This window comes from Nicotiana tomentosiformis, chromosome 9, assembly GCF_000390325.3.
Source record: "Nicotiana tomentosiformis chromosome 9, ASM39032v3, whole genome shotgun sequence".
NCBI lineage: Eukaryota > Viridiplantae > Streptophyta > Magnoliopsida > Solanales > Solanaceae > Nicotiana > Nicotiana tomentosiformis.
The window spans coordinates 80,700,171-80,722,781 of record NC_090820.1 but is presented as its reverse complement, the minus strand read 5'-3'; the positions used below and the strand labels follow the sequence as shown (position 1 = coordinate 80,722,781).

The window sequence follows — 22,611 nt, the reverse complement described above, 5'->3', positions numbered from 1 at the left end:
AAGCTCGTGGTCAGGATGCCTATGATGGTCGAGGACGAGGTTCGCGGAAAGAATCGTAATGGCTAATTTTTAGAATAGGATAATAGAGGGGATATTCTAAAGAATATTCTTTGCACATGTACTATTAGGGTTTACTGGGGATATGTCCCATATAAAGAGGACAAAAGAGAAGGAAAAAAGGGTATGTAATATTCAGGTGATAAGAACAGATTTCTTAAAAAGATTCTCTCTCTCTAGCAAAGATACAAACATTACCTTTTCATCAAGATTCTTATTCGTATTACTCTAGACTTTTTCATCAGATCCGAGAATAGTTCGAACATTCTAGGATTTATCTGTCACTCATCATTGTTAGGAGGAACAATCATCTAGTTCATTGTTCACCGGGTGAATCACTCCTCTTATTTACTTAAATGTCATTTATTGCTAGTTACTCCTCCATTATTGCTTATACCTTTTGGAATATTTAATGCTTGTTATTGTCAATCTCCCACTAGATCTGTCCCACATTATCCACACTTTCAGGATCCACATTTAGAGATATTATCATTAATTAGGTTTAATCTTTCATTATATAAATATAATAGTTTTAACCGCAAGTTATACTTTTTGGTCAAACACTACTTAGTCCTAAGACCAGTAAATATAAAATATATATGTTTCAAATACATATTTATCACTTTAGCTTGATATGAACACTATATGCGGGTAAACGCTCGGACTAGAGCCGCCAGACGCGACGAAAGGTTTATTGGACCCAAACTCTCAATATTTGCAGTCCAAATATCAGAATTTCGGACCCAATTCAATTTATTTGGGCCCCAAGTTCAAATTTCGTCTTTTCTCCCGTACTCGTCGTCTCGTCCTCCTCATCTGGAACGCGGATCTCTTTCTCCGGCGAATTCCTCGGCGATTTCTCTCTCCGGTGAAACCAAATCGTAAGTTCTCTTCTTCCCCCGTAGTTCCTCTCTCTCTCTCTCTCACACATACACACACACACACACTCTCTCTCTCTCTCTCTCTAGATTTCCTCTCTCTGTCTCTCATGTGGCAAAAACCCTAATCCCTTTTCTTCTTCATTTTCTCCTAATAGAATGGTTGAAAATTGTGATTAAAGCCATAATTTTCAAGTCTTTTTTCCAAATCACTTGTATTTACTCAAACAAGCGACTTTAATATCAGATTAGTATATCCAGCCTAGTGTTTGTGTTAATGTTAGTATGTTGGAGAACTCAGATATATGTCTCACAATATATTGTTTACCAAAGTATACCAAAGTGGTGGAGCCAGGAATTTATACAAGGGGATTAAAAAAAAGTTAGTATGTCACAGTTGGGATTTGAACCCATGACCTGAAGCAACTTTTGAACCCCTTAACTATTACACTTGGACTTTTCTTCATATCAAGAGGATTCAACAGCTTGTATATAACCAAAAAATATCATTTTTACCTATTTGTTCATTGTAATTTTTCGACCAATTGAGTCCTCTTCCCTCTACTTAGTTCCACCAGTGGCTACAGGTTCGAGCCCTGCGCCATGTGAACTAAACTTGGTATTTTAGTGTGAATTAAACTTGGTATTTGTGTAGATAAGGATAGAGAGGTGGGCCATTATCCCCGAGTTCCAAAGGCTGCCGTTGGTCCTAAGGGTTAGTCCTTCTTGTGTTGGATTTGAGGTTCTTGGAGCTCTACTTTGCCGAGGACGCATGTTCCGTGCTTTGAATCTTTATTACCTCTTTCCGTTTGCCTTTGGCTTAACGGACCATTATTTCTTACTCCCTCTATCCCAATTTATGGGAAGGTGTTTTCTAGCACAGAGTTTAAGGAAGTAAGAAAGATTTTTGAAACTTGTGGTATGGAAGTTCTTGATGATAGAGGTGATCTTGATCTTAAAGATGAATATTAGTGTATGAAAAGGCCTTTTTCTTAGTTTACTTTAGAAAAAAAAGCTTGTTTCATTATTGCGCCCTTGGCTATAGTACTTGTTATCTTGTTAAAATGAGATTTCTAGCTTAGTTTGAAAAAGAGTTGATTAGTTCCCGAACATATGATTATTGTTTTATTCTGAGAAAGGTAACAAGTTTTATATATAAAGAAAGGCGCACTACACAAGTTGTGGAGTCACCAAAATTACAAAGCAAAATAAAGTAAAAACAAAAGTTCCTAGGTGTATATCATGATACAGATAATCTAGTACATCAAAATAGATTCAATATCTTCTAAGAAACCTTGTTTAGACCAAAATAATGAAGGAGTAAGCTGTTTATCTTCATCTTTTGGATGAGACTGTATTTGTCTTCAAAGCATCTTTGATTCCTCTCATTCCAAACTGTCCACCAAATGCATGCTGGGACAATCCTCCATCTCTTCTTCTTACTGGATAGGTTACCCTCCCTACTCCAACTCTTTTAACACATCAACTATTCTTCCTGGCGTCACCCACCTAATTCCCCTCAGGTTGATAAAGATTTTCCAAAGCTGATCTCCAATTGCGGTGTAAATTGTCTCTGCCTTTTCTCCACATTAGTAACATTGGAACATAACTGGTAGCCCCCTTTAACCAAATTATCTTGTGTCAAGACTGCCTGTTTTGCCAAAAGCTAAGTGAAACATGACTTTCCAAATCATCTTCCATGGCCAACACCCTACCTGATTATTTGAAATGTTGTATTCTTCTCTATAAGCTGACTTAACAGAAAATACACCTTTACTGTCCCTTTGCCACTCCATGCAATCCTTATCAGTGGTAGTACTTCTGAACTGTGCCAACAGACTGAAAACTCTAATATTCTATCAAGCTCCCAGTCATTTAATAACCTTCTGAACATATGATTATTTTCTGCGGAAGGATATAATATTTCAGAGGAAGAGATTGTAAACATGTTACATTTTGATGCAACATTCTAATTCAGTTCTATCTTATGCAATAGGGTGGATGATCACAAAATTGGCACTCAATACACAATAATATCCTGATTTGGCAACTATGCTTGTGCAGAATTTTAAATTAACTTCAATGCTGAATGCAAATATTATTATTTTCTTTTTTAAGTTTATTTGAAGAGATCTGTTGAGCTAAAGACTAGTAAACCATGAAGTTTAATTATAGATTGTTTTTTCAGCCTATAGGAATTTCACTTGCATGGGGACTGAGGATTCAAACAACCTCCCTGCATCTGATAATCTTGAAAGAGGAACTAAAAATAATGAAGATGGTGCAAATGGAGAGAGTTCCGAAACCACTGATTATGCTGTTGGGGAAAGCAAGGAACCTTTACAGGATAGTGATAGTGACATGGATTTGGAGAGTGACCCAGGCTCACAAGTTGGTGTTAAGTTGACTGAAACACTCACTCAAGTTGGCGTTGAGTTGACTGAAACCGTTGCGATAACAGAGAATCTAACTTCCATCAACTCTGTAATACATGCCGAAAATGGACATCTAAGTTTGCAAGACGAGAGCAATAATAGCAGTCATAAAGTGGATCAATATCTTGTGAGCACTCAGGAGATTGTTGGTTCCAAATGTACGTTGTTTCTTTGATATTTTCTGTTCTATTCTTGCCCAATTGGTATAGTATTTTATGTTTCCTAATTGCCTTAGGATTGGTCCAGACTTGTTCAAAACAAGTTACATGCTTGTGACCCACAACAACTAATAGGGCCAACATTTTAGAACTACTATTTTGATTTTTGCAACTACATACTTTCCTGGAATTAAGCAAGAAATCTTTATGCCTACAACTCCATTTTATTTGTGTCAAGTTTGTGTGTTTTTAATAAATATTATTATTGTTTTTGTTTTGACCCTATTTGTTGAGATAGATTTCTCTAAATGTGGACCTTTATTAGCAGGCTTATCCGGAGTTAAGAGACCTCGAGCAACTCCTGATGTTGAGCAACCGTCAGTGCATATCATTTATAATTCCTTGACAAGGTTTGACAAAAGTTCCCATGTTCTTTTATATTCTTCCATATCTACTTTAAGATTATGTTTATTTGGACTTTTGGAGTGACAAGGGGAAGTACATGAGGAGGGGTAAGGATCATTTGTCTTGTTTGGTTCACAACTGAACGAGGATTGAATGGAATTGTGTTCCCCTAGATGTCAACTTTTATAACCTGTTTAAAATGGCACAAGAGGAAGTACACTCATAATTTTCTTCCTCTTGTACAAGAGGTGGTTAAATACTAAACATAGGGAATTAATTCAATCATTTTACCTATAAAAAAAATAAAAATAAATCAGTTTCCCCTTTTCACCACTCTTCTTTTTCCTTTGTTTAACCAAATGTAGTAGTTATCCGTTTTTATCATTACACGGATACTTTTAGTAAAATTGCCATCCTTGTATTTCTCGATCCTGATGGGTTAACCTTGTGTTACAGAGAGAGCAGAAAGATGCTTGAGGGGCTGCTACAACAATGGTCAGAGTGGCATGCCAAACATTGCTCTTCAGCTCATGTAAGCCTTTCATGTCTCCTTTTTTTTTTTGGTTATAACTGTGGTGTCCAAGCCAGTGTGTGCACTCCTTGCCTAGTGCTTCTGTCTTTGCTAGGATTTGAACCCAGGTCTCCAAGGTTTGTATCCACTTCATTGACCATTAGGTCACACCCTTGGGTGCTCATGTAAGCCTTTCATTTTTTATTGCTAGTTGTAGAGCAGAAGGGGAAGGGAAATTTTGAAATGAAAATTGTTGAACAATAAGGCATCTCAGTTGAATTAATAAATTCTATTAGTTAGATTTTTGTCCTGATTTGCAACTCATGTTCCATTTCTTTTGCCGTAAGTGGAAATCGGTTAGAAGTTTTTTGAACTCAAAAGCTGAGAGCAGGGCATGCACATGCGCTGTTGAATATAACTAAGATCTTTATATGTCTGTTTTCAAGTGTAAGAGATAATATTACGTTAACATTGTCGGAATATGTCTTGATTCTTTTCCATTGAATAATTAGTGATTATTGGGATTGCCCAAGTTAAGAGAGCATGATCCACTGGGTTATCAGAAAAGAGAGCGTGATCCACTGTCCAGATTTTGCACGGAGGTCGAAGTTAGTTGGCATTTTGATGTGTGTTAAGAATGGTCAAACATCTGCTATTTGCTTCTCTGGCATCATTTATGCATTATTTTTATTTTAACTATTCCTAATACCGTTTACTATTTTGTGTTATGTAACAGCTGACAATGAGTCTAACCTTTTGTGTTATGATTAGTGAGGGTTTTTTTGGTAAACTTCACTGTCTCCGTAGGTTTCATCTTGAGAGTGCTGAGCCTTGTTTATTTGATATCAGGATTCAAAAGAAGTTGTTGAATCTGGTGAGGAGACGTACTTTCCTGCTCTTCATGTTGGTCTGGAGAAATCTTCTGCAGTGGTATATTTCTATCACTGCTACATGTACAAATTCAAATTTTCTGTTGAGCTATTGTTACCACTGTATTTGAGGATCTTTTTAAAAAAAGTAAACAGAAGACATTTGCCTCCGCTTATTTGCATACTATTTTATACTTAACGTGTAAAAGGTGCATGTATTCTCATCAGCCACCAGGGTTTTCCAAAGGAATAGACAAATCGAATCTAATCGACTGATTGGATTTTGCACATTGCATTTTTTTTGTTAGTGAGTGGATAAATAGGGGAAGAACCAGAATATATACCTTCCCCACCCCTGTCCCCCACTCCCTGAAAAAAAGAAAGAAATAAAGATAAAGGAAGCAAATATTAGAACCATTCAAGTAATTGTTTCCAAGAAGATCTGGAACTGGCTTTATGGGGATAAGTTATTCTCTTGGTTAAATTGCTATTATTCAGTATATTTGTTATTATCTATGTTTAAAATTTAGAATTTAAACGTTTTGAGTGTTATCTAAATACTATATTTCTGTAACCATAATTGTTTGTGATGGCAAAATAAAATGACTCTTTGTAGACTACCATGTCAAAATGACCTTTTATTTTGAATCACGTAATTGACTTTGTTGCTTACAAATAAGTGAATAACTACCAATGTTTCAAAGGCTTGCTTGGGTGCGGTTCAGCTCTGAAGCTAAGGGTAAAACACGGGGTTATCGACACCCATTAATATCATCTTATCTTCAAAAAAATGTGAACTCGTTGAGGCGCTCAATCTTAAAATTAATGCTCTTGACGTTTGCTTTTGGATTATGGTGTAAATTTATGGATGTCTATAAGTGACATAAATTTTGCTTGCAAAAACTTGTTGATTATGCAATTTTATTGACCTGTTAGAAATGAAGTTTTGCGTTGAGGAATTGTTACTTGCTAATTTTAATTTTAATATTATTAGATAACATTCTTATATTTTATGCTCTGATTGAGTCAAGACACGTAAAAATTATTTGATTGTCTAGGGAGTTCGAATGTTTAACTTTGCCGTCCAAGTCTTTCATATTTTAAATTCTTATCTGAAAGATGTGTTTGTCTTGCACACCCCCGATCCTCTCATGGTAGCTGTTGTATCTACCCATATGGCATTGCTGCTTCAAATCTTGGGAAGAGTTGTATTGTAATTAGACTATCTCAGACTGCCTGGCATTTACTTTTTCTCAAGAGGCTAAAAAGTACTATTTTCTGTTAAGACTTATTGGGTAGACAAACAAGCAAGGAACAACAAAAGCGAGTTTATTCCATTGGACGGCAACTCTGTCCCGCTATATGATCGCGGATATTCATTTGCATTGACTGCAACTGATGGTTCAAGCAATGTGGAAGCGTAAGTTATAGTTAAATTCTTGTTTGGCAGTAAGTTCATTCCTAGAACATTTATCTTATAATCTTTCAGTTGTTAGTTTGGAGTACTATATGGATGAATTAAAATGCACGCCGCGATGCCGTGCTATTTCAAAAATCATGGATATTTTAGGCTTTCAAATATATATATATATATATATATATATATATATATATATTGGGACTTGGTTAACCGTGACTGGTATATTTCAAAGATTTTCCTAGGCTGATGTGGTAATGGAGTTTTCACGCGTAGTTCTGCTTAGAGAGCTGTTAGGCAGTTGGTCTCTATGCAGCCTTATAATTTCCGTTCCTCTTTTTCATTTCCTTCCATCTCTTAATTGAATCTTCCTCCCTTTCTTTTCCTTCCTGTTGTAATTGTCTTGAACTTTACCTTTTGTGAGTCAGATGTATCATCCTCGTCCTGTCATCTTGTTAATCTCCGACATGATGACATCTAGAGGTTGCAGTTTGATTATTCTTCAATGTCAGACAGTGGCATGTGTTGCCAGCTCCTGTGTAAGATTCATGAAAATCAATATCTATTGTAGCCTGTGTCGGCTGGAACGTGTCCCAGTTTAGTATCATGTCATTCTTTGCATTTGGAATATTTATCTGATATTATGTTATGTCAGTATTTCCACTTTAAAAGTTCATTTGGCCCAGGAGATTGCGTTGGAACACTTCTTTTGGGTTGTTTTATGATAGTAGTTTTCTTCGACAATGTTGAGATTATGCCTATAGATATCGTTGTTTGCAATTCCTCTTAAGCGTACAGAAGCATCCCAAAAGTTCATTATGCCTACAGAAGCATCCCTAAAGAAGATCTGGAGAGCTATTCCTCTTAGCATAGCTTGGACTATATGGAAAGAAAGAAATAATAGGTGTTTTGAAGCAAGAAGGAGCAGCTGCATCTGTGAAATATAGTTATTTGCATTATTTGTACTAATGGAAAGATGGAAATGTTATGAATTTACATAACATGCTGGACATGCTAGACTGCTTAGGATCATAATGTTTTTAAGCTAGCAGTATTTTCACAATTCACAATATCAGCTCGATACTTTTTTTTAATAAAATCTTCACCTTATCAAAAAAAAAAAAAAAAATCCTTGTTTGCAATTTTAATGGCACAGTTGTGTCCTTCAATGATCTCTGTTCTCTGCTTATATTCTTAGTCCTAAAAGAAAAGGCAATACGACCGTAGGAAGTATGTAGGATCCTGTTGACGAGATATTTGAATATGGCGTTTTCTTGGTGACAAGAATTTGTACTTGTTTGTGTGATTTTTTAGGCAAATAATATCTTATGATGTCTTTTGCATTGCAGTGGAATTGAAATGGTTGATAGTTCGCGATGTTTCAATTGTGGTTCATATGGCCACTCTTTGAAAGATTGCCCTAAGCCTCGTGACAATGCAGCTGTAAATATTGCTCGTAAACAACACAAGTCCAGAAGGAATCAAAGTGCCAGTTCCCGCAATCCAACTCGATATTATCAAGATTCTCCAAAGGGGAAGTATGACGGTTTAAGACCAGGTGTCCTGGAGCCTGAAACACAAAAACTTCTGGGCCTTGGGGTGAGATAGACCATGTTATGACTTGGCTTTCTCACATGAAAACTGATTTTATGTGGTCTTAACTGTTTAAAGTTTTCTATCCAGTGCAATTCATTCTAGTAATGGAAGAGGTAAGACACTGGTGTTGCGATATGCTTCATTTTTATCAACAGTCTTTTCCTTTTTCATTTTTCAGGAGCTTGATCCACCTCCCTGGATTAATAGAATGAGGGAAATGGGATATCCACCAGGATATTTGGGTAAATATACATGTCCTCATTAGTTTATTGGATATCTGTTTGTATTCTGTTGGTAATCCAAATTATATTTATGGCAGTTTTTTGTCAAGGTAGTACCGGACCTGGTTAAACATTTGCCTTTTAACCAATTTAGTAGGCTAGGCCCGAACCACTCAGCCAACTCTTTCTTACCATACTTCTGTTGATCTTTTTTCTTCAGATTTTTGGACACAAACTTTATTTGGTTTTGCTTCAAGAGTAATGCATGCTGTCCTCAAATTACTTAACAGCTGTTGCCAAATCTACTGACTGTTCTGTAATTTTTGACCTTTTTAGATCCAGACGACGAAGATCTACCCTCTGGAATCACAATATTTGCAGATGAGGAAAAGAAGGAAGAAACAGAGGAAGGGGAAATCCTTGATAAAAGCTTCCCTAATCCGCCTAGGAAGATGAGTGTTGATTTTCCTGGTGTAAATGCGCCAATACCTGAACATGCTGATGAAAGACGTTGGGCGCCTGGATCTTCGAGTTCGAGTCTTTCAAGAAGTCATTCATACAATCGATATAACCATACACCAGACCCTATCAACAGAGGGCATTATCATGAGCGACGTTGGTCTAGGGATTTTGAAGATGATGGACCTCCTGGTTGCGATCCTGGAACTAGCCCCTCGTTGTCAGGCTATTCTTACAGATATGGGGCGTATGACTCGCATTATTCATCTATTAGCCCAAGGGATAGTGCTTCAATGCCAAGAAGCCCTAGTTTTGGAAGATCCTCGTCAGATAGAGGTAGAAGAAGCCCACTTGTCAATGATGGTACTACAAACCATAGTTTCCATGGTTTGTACTATACATCTCCTAGATAGACTTCCTAGACAATCTTATAAAGTGGAGGATCTAACCTCTGATTCAGCTTTCTCTTTGCCATTGCGTACGATTTTCCCATCATGAAGACTTATGGCATGTGAAGACTCTGTATTCCGATTCAACAAAGTGAAATATTGTACATAAGCTAGATCTGAATGAGATTTGGTGGATATGCGAGTTAACAAATTTTTGTAGGAGTTCAGTAAGCTTAGTAACTCCTGATTTTTGATGTGTATTGTAAAATAGTGGTAGCTTGATTGAAGTTGACAAATCCTGCAGTCTCGTAATGATCCAGTATATGTCTGCCTGCTTGGTTAACTACTATTTAGTTGTAATTTTTGCAGTTTAGGAGGTTTACAATTGTTTAGTAATGCAGTACATAAAACTGGCTTATACATCAGGGGAAACACCACTGAACTTTATTGAATCTCCCGGAAGTAACAGAAAAGATACTGCTCTTATAAGCTCATCAATTTTGTTCTCAGTGCATGTGTTTTATCATATTTCTAGTAAACTTGTTTAGTGTTCGAATCCTCTTTGATAGATTCACGAGGTTCCTAATAGCACCAATAAAAGGAGACAGAACGAGCATATATGCATATTTTGTATTGTTGAGACTTGAAGGTGTAGAAAACTAAGAAGAGTTGGAACATATCTAATCACTTTAACCTTTCCTTTTTTTCAACAACGACAAACCCAGTGAGCACCTACAACATATTTTGTAGTGTGTGCAGACCTTACCCCTATCTTACGAAGGTAGAGGCTGTTTTCGATTAAGCTTTTCTTTAATCGTTTTGGGAAATCTCAAGGTGACGAAAGACGTTAACATGAGTCTCGGCTGATTACTTGGTCATGTCTATTCAAGTAAAATCCAAGTTTGTCGTTTGATTGCAATTTGTAGCTATGAGGCTCCAATTAACGTCTCCAATTAACGTATAATATATCATAAGCAATTTCTTTTGTTCAACTTAATCATCCAATATCTAGAGCTCATTGGTTCAACTAATTCAAATTTGTACCATATAGGCAGAATATTTGACAAAGCACTTCCAACCAAAAGATTCTTTATTCCCAAAGTTTAAACCAAGACCTCTGACTGTAGGAAAGGTGGTATGATAACCATTGACTCGTCTCATATTCAATTCTTCTGTCTGTAAGTGGCAATAACGCAGATACAATGAAACAATTAAGTCATTTTAGCAATGTTTCAATGACATTAAGTACTGGAAGTCTAGTGTTACAATGGTTAAGTCGTGATACCACGATATTATGGACACTACGATGGTTAAACAATATGCAAGCACCTGACATCCTAATCACAAGCATTAAAAGCCTACCACAACAATCCCGATCTGAACTGACTTCTGTTTTAACTTCATTTCCAGAAGAATACACACACCACTAGACAAACTCTAAAAGCATGAAACTATTCTAAAAGTAGCAAAGGAAATGGAATAGTTGTCAATATGCCTAGAAAAATTCTCTCGAGCATGCAACCAAAGCGCACTGTCATTTTGGCCTTCACTATGTGGTGATGAAAGTCCAAATCTTCTTCCCTATAGAGACTTCACCGGGATGTTGAACCTCTTCCTCCTCGTTATCTTCTTCGTTCTTACCATCATCATCCTCATCCTGTTTATCTTTGTGTTCCTCATCGTACACACTGTAACCTGAGGGTCCTTCAGGTGTTCCATTCACTTCTTCACTCAGTCCCGTATCATCTACCAATTCATCAGCTATATCAGCACTGTGTGCCTGATTGTCTGCTGCACCCTTCAACTGCCAGACAAATAATAGCAAAACTTAAGATAGTTCAATTTAGAGACATGTTATGTATGGATTAGTAATGTTGCGACTTTAATGCAGAGATTAGTAGTGCCCAAAGACTATACTGATACTTCTTGTAGGATGTTTGGTTTGATATGTTACAAATTAGTGCACAATGTATAATTTAAAATGTGTTTGCTTTTCAAGTAAAATAAAAGTTAGTTTACCATTATGTATTGCCGTCTTAACGTGTGTAATCCATCTATTATTAATATCCAGATTCTTATTTCACATTCTATCCCACATAAAATAATACATAGATTTCCGCATAACTTATGCAAGCATTATTTGCTACGAAAACAAAAATAGCAAGCAAACATTTTATAATATAATGCTGTATTTTATTGGAGATTATATCTCCTTACTACACCAACCAAACGACCCCACTGAAACAGTTGTAGCCAGAAAAATGTATTTGAATATTTCATTAGAGTAAAAGATCCAGTTTAATAATTTGCACCCCTTTCCCGGACCCTGCGTAAACGCGGGATGCCTTGTGCACCGGGCTACCCTACGCACCTGTGCTGTTGCGGGTTAATATCCGGGGGAAAGAGGTGCCAGGGAACAAAATAAAGTATGATACACGTACATCATAATAGGTGTGAAAATAATGCACATTTGTACATCAGACAGGGCAGGAGAATAGAAAGTATACTTACAGGGCTATCAGCTACAGTGGGAAGACCAGCACCAGAGTTTCTGAGTTCTCCATTATCTCCACTGCTGACCTCTGCAGGAGCTGCTGGTGCAGCATTGGAATCCAAAGTTTCTTCCTGAGATTTTGAGATCAGCTCTGGCAAAGATCCATTAGCCGTTGCCGCAGCCGCACTGATGGTAAAAATGTTAAGTCAAACACCATTAGCTGTCAAACAACACCTGCCCAGCCCCCATAGAGAGTGAGGAAGGTGGGGAAGGAGCAACAGAGACGAAAAATCTACCACGAAAAGAGAAGCAGTTAGAGAGTTGGTCATCTCCTTCCAAAGTTAGAGTTTCATGAGACCTAAAATCTTTATTGGATGACCGACAGACCACCCAATTGTCTCTCAAGCACGAGGATGATGCTGGTGATCAATCTAGTTCCTAGTCCCTTTGAGTAGACACCATTAAACAAGACTTTGGTACTAGTCCCAATAAGGCCAGTACCACTCTGACATCAGGTGATTACAGGACTACGACTGTGAAGTACCTATTACCAAATTTTGAAATCCGTTTGGTACTGGTCTGCATACAATCCCAAGCAAACCAGGGTTGGTCTGCATGTTCTACTTAATCAAATTAAATTGAGTTTACAGAAATACATGGGTCATAAAAAGAAAGCATTGAAATTTCACAACCTCTTCCTTCCGGTAAAAGAAACCTCTTTAGAGCTCTAGTAAACTGAATCAAGCTGTCTGCTGTCCGGAGTACATGATCAGCTATAATTTATTTTTGATCGGTAGTAAATGATTAGCTGTATTCTTCATTCAAAACCTAAAACTTTTACTTCAGAGAAGAAAATGTTCAGGGAAAGAGAATTCTTAGGGTACTGATAGCATCACGCTAACCTAAGACCAATGTTCATCACATGGAGGTTGCCACTCTTGAAGTACAAGGACGAGGATGGAACTCTGAAATGAGTAATTTCAAATTCCAGAACTCGTTTAGTAAAAGTGCATCCAAACTTAAGCATTCAACTGTCACTCATAGCCCTTAAGAACCCAATATTTCTAAATGTCCACACGCAACCTTATCCAAGAGACTTAAGGGCCTCAGAAGTGAATCGGTTTGACTTCCAGTAGCCATGGAAGTACCATGGTACCCACGCCTTTGAGGTTAACAACCTTCCTGAAAATATAGAGGCCAAGCTTAAGCATTTCAGTTTCCCCATTAATTCTCGGCTTTTACCAATTGGTTGTGGCAGTGAAGGAGGGCTAGGGAAGGCGAGGTTTGTTTCTTTCCTCCAGAAACATGCCCTTCTAAATGATTCTTAAATTTCTTTTTGCATGTCAGATTCTATTTTATTTTTGTGTGTGATTTTTTTTTTTTTTGGGGGGGGCTGACTTTGTATTTAACATTTAAAGATAGATCTTGTGTATAGTCTCTGCATTACAGTTCATTTTGTCTACACAATACGACAAAATTCAGAAATCAAAAACCATAAAGGGATTTACCTTTTGGGACGGCGGAGATTATATCTTCTTTCACCAAGAACCTGCACAGATGGGGCAGCCTTTTGTCTCCTCTTCCTCCGACTGCTGGCCGTCACACTATCTGACTGTCCATCACTATGATTTCCATCAAATTCACTTGCCGTTCCCTGCGATGTATGGATGCGAGTACGCTTTCTGGTGTTACTTGGTGCTTCCCCCAAAAGACTAGATTCTTTCTGGCTCTCCTCATTTATATTAATAGAGTTCTCCAAACCTCCATTCACGTGCGTATTCTCAGTCTCCTTAAGATTTTTTCCAAGGATAGTTTTTGCACTTGCAGCTTTTGCCTTAGTTGGACCTGTCTTACCATTTTTACCACGTCCTTTCCTGACAGGTCTGCGCTGACCAGCATTCATGTGGGACTGCTCAGAGTCTTCCCGAATATCTTGGCCAGCTTCCACCTCTCTAATGCTGTTATCACTTTGATGTCTCTGGTCATCACACGTGTCATTGATGGAAACAGCCCGATCTGGTTGATCGTCGTCTTTCGACAGTCCATCAGGGAATTCACCAACCAATTTCTCTGCCAGAGAAGATCCACCAATGAGACCTTGAGATGCAGGATGCTCAATCCTCTTACCTGGTGAGAATAAGAGAAGCTTTGATGTACATTTTCGAAGCCAGGACATGGTTCCAGCAGAAGCAGTAGATCCTGAATTAAGAGCACCAGGGGACAACTCGTTGTTAGCACTTCCAGGTGAGCACTGGAGACCATCCTTTAAATATTCCTGTGCAATACGCAAGGGAGGGGCCTCGAAATTCTCCACATCATGTAGAGCTTGAAGGTCAGAAAGCTCAAATAGACGAATTCCCTCTCCACATGAGCTGCAACTCTCCTGCTTTTTGACAAAAGCAATGAACCTCTCTCTTTCCTTTGCAAAAGCTTCCCTTTGATCCTTCAACTTCCCGCTTAAACCATCAAGCACGTCGATATCTTTTTTCATCTCTAACTGTTGTTCTTGAAGATGCATCTTGTTTACAGAAATTTCCTGTTTTTCTTTCTCCAGCCTAACTCTTTCAGACTTCATCTCTTCCATTTCCTTACGGGCAACTTCCCTTAAATAGTTAACATTGCTAAGTTCCCTCTGCCTCTCTTCCTCAAAGAGTTTCTCCCGCTCATGCAGCGCAGACTCCATTTCCTCCTGCTTCCGCAGCATTTCACTCTCAAGTTCTCGTTTTTGTCTTTCAGAATCGTGAAGCATTTGCATTTTCTCACTTTGAGTTTTCTCAGCTAATACTGACCTCTCATGATCCATAGTAGCTGCAAATGTCTCTTGCGCCACTTTAAGGGCTTCCAACTCTCTCTGAACATAATTTTCTGTTTCCAACTTCTCCTTGCTCAACCTTTCCTCCTCAGTGTGCCGCAGTTTTTCAAAATTCCTTGTCAATTCATTAACTTCCTTCAACTCCTTCTTGATCACAGATCTTTTCTCATCCAGCTCTTCCCATTCTTTCTCAAATCTCTCTTTTTCCTGCTTTAAATCCTCAGCTTCCTTCAGAAGATTTTCTCGTAGAAGTCTACAATTGTCTGTCTCCTGCTTCAGTTCTGAAAGAAGGCGAGCATGTTCCATTTTCTCATCTTCGGTTACTTTAAGCTGTTCCATTTCCTCATTGATCTTGAGCTGTTGTTTTTCGAGTTCAGCTCTTTCATTCTCAAGATCAGCCCTTAAAGCCAGTAAACTCTCCTTCTCAGTAAATATCAGCTTCTTTTCAGTTTCCACTTCTTTCTCATCAGTTTTCAGAGACTTTTCTCTTCCCTTCAATGCTTTCAGCTTCAATTCAAGATCCTTCTCCTTCTCTTTCATTTTGTCATTTCTCTTTTCAAGTGCCTGTTCTCGTTTTTTGAGTTTCTCTTCAATGTGATTAACTTCAGCTTCCTTCTTCTCCAGTTCAATCACCTTGCTTTTCAGTTCCTCGTCCAGTGATGTCCGCCTTTGCCTCATTTCCAGTTCAAACTCCTCTTCCTTTGATTGCAGGATAGCTCGGTGTTCATCCATTAGCTTTTGTATCTCTTCCTGGTAATTTCCAATAACAAGGATAAGTATACAGTAAGTACGATAGTCCTATCAATAATTGAAATACTTGACATCTCTTTTTTCAAGTTTATTACTTCCTCGGAAACAAAAGACTTTAAAGGGACAATAGGAGCAAAACAGAGAACTGACAACCAGAGATAATGTGAGGCGGAGAAATTTTTAGAGGAGTACTCTAGATTTTTGACAACCGAGAACTTGGTGGATAATGTATCTGCCCCTCTACCCTACTCCACTTACATACCAGGCTATCTGTGTCACGGTTCAAACTCATGACGTGCACCTAACCCACACACATCACGCACTGTGCACTTACTACTAGACCAAAGCCCTGGGACAAGAGTACTCCAAATATTGGAAGGGGTATAAATAAGAAATTTTTAAATAAGAGTAAGAGAAGATGACATGGCTTAATCCGGTAAAGAAATTGACTCGAGAGGAGGAGGGACTGTCCTCATAAATATCAATCACAAATACAAAATAATAAATCACTAATAAATGCAGGTACTCACTCTCTCTTTTGCATTTAGCTTTTCCTGTAGTTCATCTAATTCTTTCTCTTTTATCTCCAGGCTCTTTTTCACATCCTCAAGTTCCTGCATCAAATGGAGAACTAGTAAACATAAAGATCAAAATACACATTAGCTACTCTATTGGAGAAATCAAAGGAAACTTGCCTTCTCCTTATGAGCAACACTAGCTAGTCGGCTGCTCATATCATCTTCTTTCTTCCTCAAAACTGAGTTAGCTATGTCAATTTTCCTCGACTCAGCTTCAAGGTCATTCTGCTTCTGTATCAAAACGCTATCGTTCTCACTTGCTCGTTGCTCTCTTTGGTTAAGCAGTGTTCGAGCATCAGCAAGCCTCTCCTCTCCTTCCTTTAGTTTTCTTTCCCATTCTCGCAACTCTTCTCTGTGTTTAGATAGAGCACTCTCATGAGCTTCACGCCTGAGATGACAAGGGAAAAAAACACTGTTACTGTCAATGGATTCTATCGCATCACTTTCATCATTCAAAACTGTGAACATCAAACCGATGAAGTTGCATAGAGAAATGAGGGAAAATATTAGTGTTCAAAGGAACATACTCGGTATTGAAAGAGGACCGTTCTCTTCTAAGTGCATTTTCTTGAGCCTTAGAATCACATAGTTTACTCTCAACATCTGAACTTTTTCTATTCACCTCAGCGATCTTGGCATCAGCTGCACGCAATTTCAATTCTAGTTGTAGTGAATTCTCTTCAACACTAGTAGCCAATGCAGTTGCCTCTTTTAATTTTGAATCAGCTGTATATTTAGTCTCTGCATACTCCGAGCGCATCTCACGCAGTTCCTTCTCTAGCTGCACCAACGATTAAGATATTAAAAAGCAATACAGTGGGCTAGTATCATCATAAAACTGAACAAGAGTGCCAAGAACCTTCGCTTTAAGAAGCACATGTAAAACCTCATCAGAAACTTTGTTAAAAAGTTGAAATTTATAGGACACATTCCTAAAGGGGATCCAGATCAATATTCATACAGGAAAATCGAGCAAGTTCACCACATAAAAGGCATGGAAATCAAGAAAATTACCTCCTAGTGCCTTCTGTAACTTGGAATTTTAGATGTTTTGGATCCTCTTTGATCATTACATGACAAAAATCAATTGCATCATACCAGAAGTCAAGGTAAATGTTCATCTGACAGATTTGCACTACTTGGAAGTATTCCAGATAAACATGTGTAGCTCTCGTACATTTGCAGATTTGCTTTTATCAGTGAATGGAAGAAAAAGGTTAACTCATGTTGTGCCCATATGGAGCAGAAGGCTAAGTCTGGTATTCCAGCACATATGCGGAGTTTGTCTGCTCGGTAGTTAACATACTGCATGGTCATAACTGGTACATATGCTATAAATCATTATATTAATCCGTGATAACAAACACTGGTGATGTTCTAAAGCACATGAGATGGAATGTAGGAGGGTAGTATACTGCTGCCTAAAGGAAAAGAGACGGAAATAATTTTTCTACAATTATTTTACCAACCAGGAGTCTACAGTTAAGCTGGCATTACTTCCAAGGCTTTCAAGGCAAAGCTAACAAACATTATTGTCTCCTAGCAACAGATACCGGTTTTTAATTAGTTTTTTCCTGAGAGTAACTAATCATGTTAGCTTGCTAATCATACATTTCGTGAAAGAACAATGGATCAGAAAACATGGTAGCCTAATGAAGAAGTAGAAGTGTACCTCAAGCAAGCATTGCTTCTCAACGCCCAACGCATTCCTCAAATTCTCCTCCCGTTTCTCCACTTCAGATAGAGCAATTGAGTAAGCGTTTTGTTCTCTTCTATAGTCCTCTTTTGCTTTATCTAGGGCTTGCTTAATTTCTTCATACTTAGAAGACCACTCCTTTTTCTCAATCAAGAGAAGGCCCATATTGTATTGATAGTCCAAGAGCTACAGAAAAAACGAAGCAGTCAAACAAAATCCTTGTTAACTGACTTGAAACTCAAGAGAAGTAACTCCCATGGCACAGCATATATATACTGAAAAAAACTAACATATACATCAAGCATAGAAGCAGCAAGTGCTAGCAGTAGCACATTTTATCCTTTATCACTGGCAAGATCACCCCCCCCCCCTTCTATCGGTGGGCTGGGAAATTAAGATGGATTGCAAATACAACTTACATTTTTTTTTTTGACAATGCAAATACAACCTACATGAATTATCTATATGCAAAAGCACGATACGTTCACTGTTCCTTGAGCCGAGGGTCTATCGGAAACAGTCTCTCTACCTTCACAAGGTAGAGATAGAGGTAAGGTCCGCGTACACAAGCATGATACCAGATATAGAAACAAAATCTCAGGGCAGCATAATAGATTGATGAACTCATAAACAGCATAAGATGTCTTACTGTTGCCTAAACTGAGATGTCAAAACAGTATCCACAAGTTAGATTTCACAACATCAGCTCCACTTGCAAGAAACGAGTTCCAAATTGTCATCAGTACAAGTAAGATTCTTGATTGTTTAGATTCAAAAATAACCTTTTTTTATATTGAAAAAAACTCCTCTGCGGGCTTCTGGCCCAACTCCAGTTGTCCCAAACTACTTTCTACCCTAGCATATAACAAACAAACACACCCCAAATTCTTGCAAGATCCATGTACAAAGTACAAAATATAATTCTTCATAATTTTATAATACCAAGCAAACTAAACAAATACTAACAAACCTCTTTCTTCTTACATAGTCTAAACCCAAGAAAACTAAAGTACCAAAGAGCAAAACAATCATATTCTATAAATAATAAAAAAAACTATAAAATACAAGTGGGGGTTAGTAAATTAACCTCATTTTCAAGATTTGAGAGCTTCTCAAGAATCACTTGTTTGTCCATAGTATCATCACAATCTTGGCTTAAGAAAACACCCTTTTGTGCAGAACCCATAAAGCCAACATCTTTACCCTTTGAAACTGCCCTATTTGCCGGATCGGTTCTTGGTGTCAAAGTCCAGCCGGAGAAAATCTTTCTCGGCGGAGTAGACATTTGGAAAATTACCCAAAAGGGACTCTTTCTTTTTCTCAAGAATTGGCAAAATTACAGATCAAAGATTTGAACTTTATGAGAAGAAAAAATTAGTGGGTTTCACGATAAGGGAATAAAAAAGCAGAAAAATATAAGGGAATTTTTGAAAACCCTCGCCGGAGTTCTTGAACCACCTACCCCCTTATGAAAAATCTTTATCGTAACCCAACTTCTCAGTTTTGTTTGTTTTAATTTTAATTTATTTACTGTTTGAAGTCCAGCAGCCAATTCTTTTATGGTGAAGTTACATTAATAACCTTGTGTTTTGTATAATTATATCCGTTAGGCTAGGGTGTTTTGGGAATTTACGAGCCGCCTTAGGATGAAAAGTGACTTCTGTTTTGGCTATTGTCGAAAATGACCTTAAAAGGTAGTTAAAGGAGAAGGGCAAAGGTGTAAATAGAGAAGAATCTAGGGGTATTTTGGGGGATTCTGGAGAGGAATATTATGATGCTTGGTAATGCCACGGTGTTAACAGGTTGGTTCTAGGAAGCTTTGGGAATAGGCGAGTGGGGTTCTTTTTTAGCCATGTATTTTGTCTGTCTGCACTCTGCACACATTTCACATTATCCATTTCTAACTAAATTTATTGGTTACCTATGGGCTTTCATTGTTATTAATTTATGAATTCGATCATAGGCCGAATACATAAGGAGACATTTAACGTTATCATGATTTTTTTATTTAGACATATCCAGTAGTTTTTATTTTAATTGAATACTTATAGTAAGTCAAAAGTACACTAATCAAATATATTTCACTAATATGGTTGATAGCGTGAGTTACACTATTCTTTGGTTTGACGTTCTCGGTTGTAATTTGTCAAAAATTAAATCATAATTAATAGTTTTTAAAGTGAAAATAGATGAATTAAGAGATAAAAGTATGTATAAACATAAATTTATATATTGAAAATACTCCTAGGACATCACTAAAGGATGATGAACACGAGCATGTTACATGTGCAACTCACGCTATCAATCATGTCAGTGAAATGTGTCTGACTGGTACACTTTGAACCTACTACAGGTATTCAATCGGAACAAGGCCTACTTGAAATATCTAAATAAAAAATCGTTGCACCTTTAAATGTCTCTGTATGTATCCATCCCTTTTTGTTTATAATGCATTACCATGCTAGTTTTTTCATATTTTAACCATTTTATTCAAATACTTGCTACTCCCTCCATCTCATTTTATGTGATACTCTTTCTTTTTTAGAAAATTCCAAAAACGAATATCATGTTTCTATATTAAGTAACAATTTAACTATAAAATGCTCATTTTTTGCTTAATAAGATGATTTATAGCTAAACAAATATCTATGGCTTATTTTAGATTACAAGTTTCAAAAATCTTTCTTTTTTTTCTTAAGCTTTATGCCCAGTCAAACATCATCACATAAATTGGAACAGAAGAAATACTTTATTAGCAAATATATCAAGTAGTTATGTCTAATATTTCTTCGGAATAGAAGAAATCGCCTAGCATTATTTTTATCTATTGAAAGTTGAACCTTAATTCACACAAGGTAGGAGTAAGGTTTGCATACATCTCACCCTCCCCCAGACCCTACTTGTGAGATTTCACTGGGTATATTATTGTTGTTATAATTATGTACAAAGGTAGATAAGAATCAGAACAACTTGGCACTTGTACATAGTGATACGCTCTGATACAAACTCGCCGCGATACAAATTCTACCATAGCTGTGATGGAACCTAATTCTACTCGCTAGCCAAACTGACTCAAATTCTAACTCAAATTGCTAGCCGAACTAACATACATAAGCAACCATAACAAGATAACATAAAGAATTTTCAACTAACATAAATAAAATAAATAAAAGCAAAAATAGGTTAAAATTATATCAAGTGCGAAAATACTACATAGATCCCCAAAATATGATAGTACAAAGTCATGAGCTATTAGATAGAGTACAACATAGTCTTTAAGTACACAAATACTATCTGGATCAAGAGAATAATAAATAAGATAGAAGGGGAATCCAAGGGTAGCATCTCACCAAGAAGCCTCCAATCAAGCTCTTGGTCTCCCTTCTGAGTACCGTTAGGGACAACATCAGGCTCTATATAAAAATGTGCAGAAGTATAGTATGAGTACAAAAGACCATGTGTACTCACTAAGTATCAAGTCTAATCTCGTTAATGTACTATCGAGGTTTTGACAAGGATACTCACTTTTCATAACCTGTTTAATTCATAAGCATGTAAAAGAATAGAAAATAATCCAAAAAGTAACAGATGAATAATAAGGTGCACAATTATAATGACCAATTGGTCGTTTTGAGTTCTGGAACCCCATTTTCTTATTTGATGCTTTTTGTATATTTTATTTGATGTTTTATGAATTGTGGGGATAGTTGATTTGGCGGATTTGGAAGTAATTCAGAACACTTAGTTCTATTTTGGAAGCCTTAAGTTATAAAAGTTAACCAATGTTTGACTTTTGACTAATCGATCTCTGATTGGTCGTTTAAAGGTTTCAATAAGTTTGTTTTTGGACTTGGGCATATGTTCGGACTTGGTTTTGGAGGTTCCTAGGAGGATTCAACACCATTTATCAAAAGTTGATATTTTAAAAATTCTCGAGTACATAAGTTTGACTAATAGTTGATTTTGATATTCAGATTTTGATTGGTGTTCCGGTAGATAGGTTCGTGTAGATGAATTGAACTTCTATGCAAATTTTGGTTAAAATCTGAGGTGTCTAGGTATGAATCGCACGCTTGGTTGGAATTATAGGAGCTTTGAACTTAACAGAGTTCAATATGTAGTTTAGCTTTTAATTCTTGGATGTGATGCTTTTGTATGTGTTTTGAGACCTTGGATAGATGCAAATATTATTTATGAACTTGTTGGAATGTTTAAACGAGATCCGAGGGGCTCGAGTGAGTTTCGAATCACCCGGAGAATATTTTGCTAGTTTTTCCAGTGTCTGGTATTCATCACGTTCGCACGGGGAGGCTCGCGTTCGCAAAGAAAGAAGTGGATTGGAGGAGCTTGACCTTTATGTTCGCAAAGGGAGGATCATGTTCGTGAAAAAGGCTAGGCAGTTGGCATTCACGTTTTCAAGGACTCTATCGCGTTTGCAAAGAAGGGGCTTCATGCGGTAGATTTCTATCTTCGTAAACGCGAGGTTGCAGCCGCATTCGCGAAAGGTATTGCGAGCAGGAGTATATTTTATCCAGAATTTTGAGATTTAGCTTATTTTTACTATTTTGGAGTTTTGGAGAACGAGAGGAGAAGATTTTGAAGAGGGATTTCAATACAATATTGGGAGTAAGTAAAATCTATTTGGATTTGATCATATATCTTGATTCCCCATGAATTTTTACACCTAAAATATGGAATTCTAAAGTGAATTTTGAGGTTTTTGTCTATAACTTAAAAGAGTGTATTTTAAGGTTTTGAATATCGATTTGGACTCGAATTTAGAATCTAATTATATATTTGGACTCGTACAGTTATGGGTAGACGAGATTTACCCCTAGACTCGGATTTCACTATGTGGGTTCGAGGGTTAACTTTAACTTTTTAAG

The 22,611-nt window shown here is 37.2% G+C and overlaps 2 protein-coding genes across 7 annotated transcripts; one reads left to right on the top strand and one right to left on the bottom strand.

The window, feature by feature from the left end:
• The first annotated feature begins 712 nt into the window (after positions 1-712).
• On the top strand, positions 713-9,744 carry LOC104109615 (uncharacterized). Of its 2 annotated transcripts, none has more exons than XM_070185667.1 (9): positions 713-938; positions 3,124-3,528; positions 3,854-3,938; positions 4,390-4,465; positions 5,294-5,374; positions 6,600-6,733; positions 8,080-8,329; positions 8,505-8,568; positions 8,884-9,744. In XM_070185667.1, exons 2-9 carry the CDS (start codon positions 3,144-3,146, stop codon positions 9,417-9,419), a joined length of 1,611 nt encoding a protein of 536 aa, XP_070041768.1. In that variant the 5' UTR covers positions 713-938; positions 3,124-3,143; the 3' UTR covers positions 9,420-9,744. The 2 variants fall into 2 exon arrangements, with proteins under 2 accessions (XP_070041768.1, XP_009617260.1); XM_009618965.4 differs by having other exon boundaries at positions 747-938; positions 3,857-3,938.
• Positions 9,745-10,614: 870 nt separating this feature from the next.
• Positions 10,615-19,229, bottom strand: LOC104109616 (nuclear matrix constituent protein 1-like). Of its 5 annotated transcripts, none has more exons than XM_070185666.1 (8): positions 18,813-19,229; positions 17,702-17,911; positions 16,557-16,810; positions 16,147-16,417; positions 15,982-16,065; positions 13,398-15,451; positions 11,903-12,075; positions 10,615-11,183 (listed from the first exon to the last, which is right to left on the bottom strand). In XM_070185666.1, exons 1-8 carry the CDS (start codon positions 19,008-19,010, stop codon positions 10,945-10,947), a joined length of 3,483 nt encoding a protein of 1,160 aa, XP_070041767.1. In that variant the 5' UTR covers positions 19,011-19,229; the 3' UTR covers positions 10,615-10,944. The 5 variants fall into 5 exon arrangements, with proteins under 5 accessions (XP_070041767.1, XP_009617261.1, XP_009617262.1 ...); XM_009618966.4 differs by having other exon boundaries at positions 10,615-11,199; positions 11,907-12,075; XM_009618967.4 differs by lacking the exon at positions 10,615-11,183 and having other exon boundaries at positions 11,938-12,181.
• Positions 19,230-22,611: the final 3,382 nt, after the last annotated feature.